We start from the raw sequence: 10,315 nt of genomic DNA, 5'->3' as shown, positions 1-10,315 counted from the left end.
ATGCATAACTTATTTGACTGCAGTTTCGCTTTTACTTCTATGGGCAAAGCCAACAGAAGCATAATAGTGACGGGTTCACCTGCACTTCACCCTAAGCGTGCTCCGGCTGGCAACAAGAAAGAAGGGTTTACTCCATGATGGCGTTAAGGTTTTAAAACTTTCTGTATCATTTCTTAACCCCTCCTTTCCAGTAGAAGCGTGACTGACATGTAACATAATAGAGGCGTTTTACCCGTAAGCTCTCTTCCAACCGGGAGTGTGTCAGGCGAGATATGGGAGCGAAAGCATTCCACGCAGCTAGTCCCGCGAGGTCACAAAATCTTGGGAGAAACACAACATCACGCGTGATTTCACATGATAACAAGCAGGGAGAAAGACGGCTGCATGTATCCAAAAAGGTCTGTGGTTTATTTTCTGTTCTGTTCTGCTACTGAGGTTTCACAGGAAATGACATACGGTTTTTAATAGTTTAGCAACTGGAAATCTGGACGTGACTTTTATTTTGAAAGTTTCAGGATGTTTAACAATGCTTTCGTGTTTGACTTCCTGGCCAGCCCGATCTGAACTGTGGAATTTGACGTGTTCTGGAAGTGCAGCGTGTAAAATAGACTCGAAACTAGGGCTGGGCGATATGGCCTGAAACAATATCATAATATATTGAGGATTTCACCTCAAAAACGTTAAATGGATAACTACAGGTATGCGCAAAAACAAAAGTTGTCCACTAGATGGGGCTGTCACATGTATTGCGTTGAGTCACATTTTTACGTGACTAAAGGTGGTACAGCTATTTAAAGGGACATGAACGTTGCCAACCTACACACATCTTTTGATTTGTTTTTATTGTCAAATTTATTGACATGGGAAAAATGATCTCAATAAGAAATTCCGATAAAAATAAATTTTCGATTTATCATCCAGCCCTACTCAAAACTTAAGCAACGTATACTTATGCTTCTGGGGCGCATCCAAAGCGTGATGCTTCCCGGTCGGTGGATTTTGGCTAATCAATATACCTTATCTCATCAGACAGCAGTAGCTCAGGAGGTAGACGGCCTTGTCCAGTAATCGGAAGGTTGTAGGATTGATCCCAGCTTCCGCCAGAGAATTCTGCTGTTGTGTCTTAACCCACCTTGCCTGCTGGTGGTGGTCGGAGGGACTAGTGGCGCCAGTGTTTGGCAGTCTTGCTTCTGTCAATGTAGCTTACCAGTGTATGCATGTGTGTTTGAATGGGTGAATGACTGATTGTGTTTTGAAGCGCTTTGGGGGTTGTAGAGCCCTAAGAGGTGCTATACAAATACAGTCCCTTTACCATCATCTCCCCTTGTACGATGATAAATAAATCACCAGATTTTTGCCACTACACATCCATAGCTCTGTGTTAAGGAAAGCTTTGAAACCCTACAGCTAAAAGCAGAAAGATGAAGCTGCCACAAACTCCTAGATATAAACATCTTCATCTCTACAACTCATGACTGATTAGTGAAGCTACACCAGTAAAGCACATTGGTTTGGACCACAGATATTCATTTGTGGCCTAAAAGGCAGCATCCCTTCGAAACTGACACCTGCATCCAGAGTTAATCAATCCTCTGAGCTTCCACAAAGATTCATCTGAAATAAAAAGAGGGAGAGGTAAACATGCTGACTCAGGCGGAGCTCCCCTTATCTGGGTCTCATCCGGACCTGGAGCTCTGACTGTTTAACTATTGCATACTTGTGTGAGCAACCAAATACAAAAAAAATAATGAGCTCCTGTCTTTGGTGTGACGGGGCAAATTCCTGTACGATTAACGAAGAGTTCTCAGTCTGTGCAAGCCTGTGGTGTACCGCCATGACTTCATCAAAAAGATGACCTGCTGTGTGTGAAGACAAAGAGTCTTCTGGCAGCTCGATTGCAAAACTAAACACATTTGAAAATTACCAGTAATACCACTCCAACACACACACACACACACACACACGCGCGCGCGCGCACACACACACACACACTCCTCTGTCCAAGTAAGAGCATGTCAAAGACTGTAAACCTTCTGTGAGACGAGAGTGTGGTAACAGCCTGTTAGTCAGTGAAACAGAAGAGGAACTGGAAGAGAAAGAGAAAGAGGAGTGTGGCCCACCTTGTTGTGCTCATACTTGTAGGCGATCTGTAATGCACTCATGGCTTGGATCATGGCCTGCATAGCTGTGAAGATGTTGTGGAAGATCAGTCTGGTGAAGCCTCTTCTGTCCTCTTCGGAGTATCCACAGCCGTGGATGATCCTCATCTGTTTGATGAAAGTGCTCTTTCCACTTTCACCAGTTCCTGGCCATCAAACCAATACATAATCATCTGTCATACAAATCACATAAACTCAAATACATCATTGATTGAGTAGATACAGCATTTTTACTTTTTCATTAATTAAAACAACTAGATTAGCTCTTTGGACTTGAGACGTTGAATAGAAGTTCTGTTTAGGGAATAACTGTTTCCTGTAAATAGAAACTGAACACCTTAAAAGGTGTGGTTGATTGAAAAAAACATTTTTAATTCATTATTCATTCGTTTTTCATGCAGACTAAAGGTTGGTTTATGCTTGATGCGTCTGCGAGGTTCGCAAGGCTCCACGCGGCGAAATTGCGTCATTTTAACAACCACGCCCCTCCACCGTGCCTCCGCACGGCCCAAAATTTCCGCACCGCGCACCTAGGAAATTTTCTAACCACGCGGACGGTCGGACGTGGAAAAACGTGGCGGACTGGCAAGAACTAGTATGGCAGAGGTTCGTAAATACAGACATTTGTATGATTCAGCTCTCAGAGATCACCGTGATCAACATGTTGTTAATAATTCTTGGAGAAATAGCTCGCACTGTCAGAAAAGACGAGGACGCTGTTAAAAATGCTGGAATGCCATGTTGCAAACAACAGTAATTTTTACTTCTACTATGGTGTAGTGTTGGATGCATGCTGTAGAGCTCCATGCTGCCCCCTACAGTTTGGGAGAATATTGGCTCACCGCAGAGACAAGCCGCATGAACCATAAACGCTGCAAGTTGTGAAGGGCGTTCCATCTGCGAGCCGCATCACCAAGTGGAAAGTGAATGCGTCAAGCATAAACCAAGCTTTAACAAGTCTCCCTCCCATTTCCTGCGTTAGCTTCTGAAAATAGACGGTGAAATTCTAGAATTTGAAAATCCTCACATATCTATGTCACACTGTGAACTTGCAATCCTGGCCTCGCCCATCTTGGCTCATGCCAACCCAAAATTTTTGCAGCGAGGAGAGATAACCAAGAGTGTCTTGGTTATAGTGATTTGGAAACATGGCTGAATGTGTTCTGTTAGCCAATCAGAAGTGAGGTGTGTGCATATCATTAATAAAAATGAGCAATCTTGCTGTTTTCAGCCCACATTTGCACCAGCAAACTTCTGCATCTTAGAACAGGAGCTTTGTAGCTTTCTTTTTGTTAATGAGTCTTAAGGCACTGACTTACACTAGAGAACACTGGAAATGTATTGAATAAACAGGTAAACCACACCTTTAATCCATTAGAGAGTGGAACATCATTGTGAAGTAGCAATATCAGCATTTAGTTATTTAAATTATCAGTGGGGCAAAATGACAAGCAAAGATCAATTACAATTCAAAGGTCCAACCCCATTTCTTCAGATTCCCCCCTTAAGTCACTGAATCTGATGGTCACAGAAAATGGTGCAACCCCGGGCGCAAACTGCCGAACAACCATAAAAACATGACATTATCTTACGTTTTCAACGCCTTTTCTATCATAATTCCTAACGTAACGCACCACCAAAACTACCTAGCATGCTAGCTAACAAAGTGCAGTGTTTTAATGGTGAAAAACGAGGCAGTTTTTCGTTTTCCTGGTTCACTCTAAAAAGTCGCAGCAGCTCAGTGCCACCAACAATCTGGGAAAACCCCACGAACAACAGGTCAAAACTTCCATAACCCAACCCAAGCCTCCTCAGAATCAGCTCTGCCCTCTCTGCCAGATTCTCACACTCACGCTTTACTCTGCCGGCCAACAGGCACCGGCTGCATTTACAGGCAACAGCTCTGTCACCAAAACGTTTACCAACCAGGACAGAACCAGACTCTAGGCAGAAAGTGTGAAACAACTCCTTAAATGACATCCTTAAGACCAGGACATTCACAATGATTGAACAAAGTTTTTTTTAGGATTGCACATTTCATTTGCGATCTAAATTATAAATTTTTTGACAAAACATTAAATGTATTGGTTGCCATCGGTGTGTGAAGAGCAATTCAAGCAATATGGAAGAAAAAGATCATAAATAAAGTCTATGGATTCATTTGATTGAACAAATTAACGAGGATATGGTTAAAAAATATACATTAAGAGCTCAGAGAGCCTGACTTTAGAGTTATGAATGGATCCTAACACCACCTTTGTGTTTTCTAAGGAATATTATATCCACAAAACTGAAAGCCAACCTTAGTAATTCTAAATGAATATGTTTAATTATTATTATTATTATTATTATTATTATTAAATGGTAAATGGTAAATGGCCTGTATTTGATATAGCGCCTTCTAGAGTCCTAGAACCCCCCAAGGCGCTTTACAACACAATCAGTCATTCACCCATTCACACACACATTCACACACTGGTGGGGATGAGCTACAATGTAGCCACAGCTGCCCTGGGGCGCACTGACAGAGGCGAGGCTGCCGAGCACTGGCGCCACCGGTCCCTCCGACCACCGCCAGCAGGCAATGTGGGTTAAGTGTCTTGCCCAAGGACACAACGACAGCGACTGACTGAGCGGGACTCGAACCAGCAACCTTCCGATTACGGGGCGAGCACTTAACTCCTGTGCCACCGTCAAGGTCAAAACTTCCATAACCATAACTTCAATGGTTATAATAATTAAATGGTTAAAATAAATAATAATAATTAATTAATAATAATAATAATAATAATAATTATTATTATTATTATTATTATTATTATTATTATTATTATTATTATTATTATTATTATTATTATTATTATTCCTATGCAAATGATTGCAGAACTTATTTTCGTTAAACTGAACATTGGGATTAATAGTTTACCCATTCATCAAAGGATTGATCAGACATATTGGACTGCGAGTCTGCTTTTCGGTTCGCTGCTTTCAGATGTAATGCTTGTTCACGCCAAGATAAAAGGAACCCTCTTTAGTGATTCACCAAGCAGCTTTAACCACTTTATCCTTTTAAGAGCCACAGGGGGGCTGACGTGTATTCCAGCTGCCTTTAGACACATCGAGTGCAAGTCGCTGGTTCAACACGAGGCTAAATCAGAGACAGGAAACTCATCACTCACTCACACATAAACCAACCTCACATCCACACTGTGGGAGGAAACAGGGACATTGGGGGAGATAACTCCAAGTTTAAAAGTTCTGAACCCCGTGATTCAGATTCAACACAAATCATTATTTTAAAAAAGCAGACTCTTTCACAGCAAACTCTGTTAATGCTCCTTATCAGGTATGACAAATTCAGTGTGGCCTCTCAAAAGGATGCTACAATTATATATTTATCTATACACACTAAATACATTTATTAAAATTTGTATTTTCAATGACAAGTTTATATTTATTCTTTAAATCACTTCATTCTTTAAAGTTCATTTATTCAGCTTCTACTATGGACAAGACATATGGGGTGCCAATTGTAAAGTAATACATTAAGAGCAAGTCACCCCCAAATCACATTTTTGTTGCTGATAAACTATATAAAGGAGTGTCTAATCATGCTGCAGACACGTGTAGTCAATAATTTGGCAGTTCAGTGCATCTTGGTTAAAATTCAAATATTCTGCCTAAAACTGTCAGTGTTGCGCTGTCGTCAGGGAAAAATTCTGCACTGTATTTGAATTTAAATCTGCCACCGCTATTGGCTAAGAGGTATGCTATGATGTCATCTGGTATATTATGATGTCATAATGCCATTGTGAGCCTGTGTGTGTGTGTATTTGTTAGCGGCTCCGCCCTCTCGGTCTGCCAAGCAACAGCATTTGTTGCATTTTTCAAACATGAAGTGGGAGTGGAGTAAGTTTCTTGTAGGGGGTGACTCGCATTTTAAATATATATACTGTGTCATGTTTGCTCCCCCTAAACATTAAGAATGAGGTCACCTTTTTTATCACATTTCCTTAGGAAATTACATAAGTTATATTTAAATTTTTATAACATAAATCCAAATAATTATATTAAAAATTGAAAATGGTGAAACCAATACAAATATATGCACTTATATTTAAATATTTATAATAAATCCAAACATATAAAGATCCATTTAAAATTTGAAATAGGGATGTTGGATATTATCGGTCTACCATTATTGTCGGTCGATATTGGCATTGAAATTTAATATGGGAAAATATCGGTATTGGTAGTCAGTCTTTTATTAACACAAATTGTACATATACACATAATATACATCAAATTCTTCAGCTACTTCTCCTCTCTATCAAACTGTGAAATATATAACAGGTCTGAGGTAAAATTTTTGAGATATTTTAATTTATTTGGCACAACTTGTGAAGTAGAAATTTGCCTTGTGTAGTGGAAAACAAATAAAACAAAAAAACAAGAATTAACTTAAGATATTTATAAATGTTTTATAACCATGGCTGCGATCTACAGAAAAAGTACCTTACTAACAAATACACACATTGTACCTGCATGCTTTGAAAGATTGAGATTCAGCTTCTTAGAGACAAAATAATTATGGCAAATTTCCTATTACTAACTTAAATTGAAGTAATTGTCATTTTGTGAAGAAAATGTTTAAAATTTAAGTGATTTAAGAAGGGATATGCGATGTTAGTGATCTAAAATGTTTTAGTTTTTCTTGTTTATGAGGGGGGATTATATCAGTAAAAAAACAATAACAAGCATCCCTACTTGAAATCTAATTCTAAATATGGTTTTTAAACCCAGTATTTAGCCAATTTATATATTCAGACTGACAAAATGAAATTAGCCAGACTTGGAAAACAGGTCACATCTTTCTATTTAGGGTAAATAAATACTTATATCTGCTACCTTTATGTATTTGTTGGATTATGGAGGTGTCATTTATAAACCTACATTTTTACAACATGGACATACCCTTGATACAGTCTACCACAGAGATATGAGGTTCCTTACAAGTCTTTAAAACTCTAACCCTAGTTTCACACTAGAAGCATCAGCGCCGCAAAACGGCAGCGGACCGATTTACTCGCAAACTTCAAAGCGGTCCTTTTCACACCAGGAGAGTCTTGGTCATGGCACTGCTTCCTCCCTGTGCTCTTTGCTGGACTCAAAACCCCTCAAGACTTCCTCAATCCTCCTCGATTGACTCGCGAGATCACAAGATCCCTCGAGACTTCAAAGGTCACGGTTTGTTTATGCAATCCGCCATTAAACAGAAAAGAAGGAAATCACGTTTGATATCGCTGTTTGATGTCATAAGATGTTGTTCCTCTCCACTGCCAGGATTACAGACCTGAAAAGCACACCGCTGCACTTCTGGAACGATACTGGGAGTAAATAAGCTGCTGGGTCACACCTAAGCTACATATGAAATAGCATCGCTGCAGTACTTTTATTTTGAAAATTCCCCAAGATTTTACACTGAAACCGTGAGTAATTTCCTGTCTATGTTAACTGAGGAATTGGCGTGTCCCAAGAAGCGGCTTGTGGCAAAAACAGAACCCAATCCTATCTGTAGCGGCGCGGTGTGCCGCTTCTGGGACGCCTGGAAATAGCCGCATTGCTGCTGGTTTGAAACCCTCCATAGACAATAATGGATTCTGTTGGAAGCAGTGACATTCCGCTGCCATTCTGCGCTGCTGAGGCTTCCAGTGTGAAACCGGGGCAACTCATCATTATATATTGTACTTTTATGCTTTTATGCTCTAACTTGCTGACAGAGAATTATAAACTACGCTTATCCCTGGCCCGACTTTCCCCTCTGCGCAGGTGTGACAAACAAAAGTGCACAAAAGAACAGCACAGAGACATGCAGAAGGTCTTGATACGATTCCAAATAAACTCCAGAGTGTTTTTTTTTTTTAATTAATGTGAATGTTGAAGGAAATGCCATTCCATACCCAGATTAAAATGTGGGAGGACACACAAAAGTCATAGTTAACAAGTAGTTCCTGTCTAACCAAAAATGAACTGAGGGATTGCCTGGATGACCAATAAAATACATTATCTCACTAATATTTCAGTAGATGACTAGATTCCTCAGCTCCAACTCATAAAACACCAAAGAGCTCAAATTGTTCATAGCTGGCTCAGACAGAGGGGGTTGGACCATGTACTTAACTAGCACCTTCTGACCAATCAGCAGACTGAATGTTCAGATACTTTTTTCCAGTTTTCCCTGAGTGAAAAGAAACCAAACAACAAGAAGTTATAAAGAAACAATTATAAACAGAATCGGATCAGCCAGCACACATAGGTGGGCCCCATATGCTTCCCACCACGGTTTGTCCGTCGTTTTCATGGTGGCTTCACAGGGGTTTGCCTACAATGGTTTTAATGGGCCGGTGTTTGAAAATCTACATAGGACCCGTTAAAATCTATGTGGGCAAACTTTTTTTTTTTTTTTGGGAAACCCCCTGTAGGCCACCATGGAAACCGCACAAACCCTGTTGGGGCCCATACGATTTGTCCATATGTATTGCATATGGAGCCCACCGTGTGCTGGCTCACATTTATTTTAGTATGCTACGTTCGTTTTACGGCAGTCTGAACTTCCCTTGTTAACTAAATATTTAGTTCAAAACGACCACATTTAGGTTTTAATTTCAACATCTACGTTTAGATTTTTATATGTAGATTTAATAGAAAATATATTTTTATATATTCAACAATAGACAATCATGTTGTGCATCATCCAGTAAGTGACAGTGACAGCCCAAGGGACATCAAACACAGAGAAAAAGAAGAATGGCGGGAGCAAACTGGTCCTGAATTTGTTTGATAGGTGCAAACAAAAACAACTAACTTTTGCACTAAAAAAAATTGAAAAATTGAGCTAAATATTTAGTTCAAAACGACCACGTTTAGGTTTTAATTTCAACATCTAAGTTTAGATTATATGTATACATACACACATTATACACACACACACACACACACACACACACACACACACATATATATATATATATATATATATATATATATACATACAAACACACAAACACACACACACACACACACACACACACGTGTGTGTGTGTGTGTGTGTGTGTATTCAGAATATCTGGGTTTCACTTTGTACACTTAATCTGATTCTATATTTTTTGACCCATTAAAAGTAAATAAGGCCAAAGAGGCCTACATGCTTGTTTGGATGGATCAGTTTACAAAACGGCACCCCATAGAATGAGCTGAATGTTGTAGTTTTGCAACCATTTCTCAGTCTTTATAAAATGGGTTTTAAATACAAAATTCATTCAAACACAACAAATATTTTACAACTAACAATGTTAACATAATCTTGTGATTTTTTTTTCTTTTAGATCTTTCCACATGAGTGACTTTTGGGCATGAAAACACCACTTTGTCATCAGCCTAAGCACAACTCCTTTCCAACAGATGCGGCGCATTTCCCGTTCCTTACCCAGCAACAGGAGTTTATACTCCCGCCGGGACTCCTTCTCGTCCCGCCGGAGCTGCCTCTCGATCTCATCGTTGATCCTACGAGCCTCTTTGGCCTCCGGACTGAGGCAGCACGTCCCCACGCAGCTCAGCGTCATCCCGAACACCACCTCACCTGACGGGGCAGACGGAACACACCGTGAGCGAAGCCCCGCGCACCTTGACGTGGCTTACATGAGGTCCCAACAGACACTCTAACCTGTGAACAAACTCTAGTCACTTTGAGGAAGTGCAGCAGTTGCTCTCAAGGCATTTGGTCCTCTGGTGAAGAGGAAATCGACTTTGTGCAATAACTTCTGAGTCACAACCCCCTGATGGCAGAGCTCCGGGCGTGGTGGATCTTTGCTTCAAAGCAGGAAAAAAGCGGAGTACTAAAATCTTCTCCAGAGTAAATGGTTCCGTCTCTGCTGCGCCCAGTTCCCGAACTCTCCTCAGTCCTGGATGAAACCCAACGGTGCACCATGTGACTGACGGGAGGGCTGTGCTGCTGGGAAACCATGTGGGCTTTTATTATTACATTATAGGAAGTTGTTTCCGGTATTAACTAGACAAGGATGTGCAACAGGCTGACGCTCCAGCTTTACTGGGAGCAAGACCGCAAACGTGTGTATTCCAACAATAACAACAAAAAC

General features: G+C 40.4%; 2 protein-coding genes across 2 annotated transcripts in view; both read right to left on the bottom strand.

The window, feature by feature from the left end:
• Positions 1-10,186, bottom strand: part of LOC107374739 (guanine nucleotide-binding protein G(q) subunit alpha) — a 22,914-nt gene extending 12,728 nt beyond the window's left edge. Inside the window, exons 1-3 of the mRNA XM_015942966.3 lie at positions 9,883-10,186; positions 9,646-9,798; positions 2,121-2,305 (exon numbers count right to left, since the gene is read on the bottom strand). Of these exons, the coding sequence (XP_015798452.3) occupies positions 2,121-2,305; positions 9,646-9,781 (321 nt within the window). The 5' untranslated portion in view covers positions 9,782-9,798; positions 9,883-10,186. The remainder of the gene's footprint in view (positions 1-2,120; positions 2,306-9,645; positions 9,799-9,882) is intronic.
• Positions 1-10,315, bottom strand: part of LOC107373312 (homeodomain-interacting protein kinase 4-like) — a 745,746-nt gene that overhangs the window by 355,339 nt on the left and 380,092 nt on the right. The window lies entirely within an intron of this gene.

The sequence above is a fragment of the Nothobranchius furzeri genome, chromosome 6, assembly GCF_043380555.1.
Source record: "Nothobranchius furzeri strain GRZ-AD chromosome 6, NfurGRZ-RIMD1, whole genome shotgun sequence".
In the NCBI taxonomy this organism is placed as follows: Eukaryota; Metazoa; Chordata; class Actinopteri; order Cyprinodontiformes; family Nothobranchiidae; genus Nothobranchius; species Nothobranchius furzeri.
Note: the sequence above shows the minus strand (reverse complement) of the source record. Positions and strands in the feature narration are given on the sequence as shown.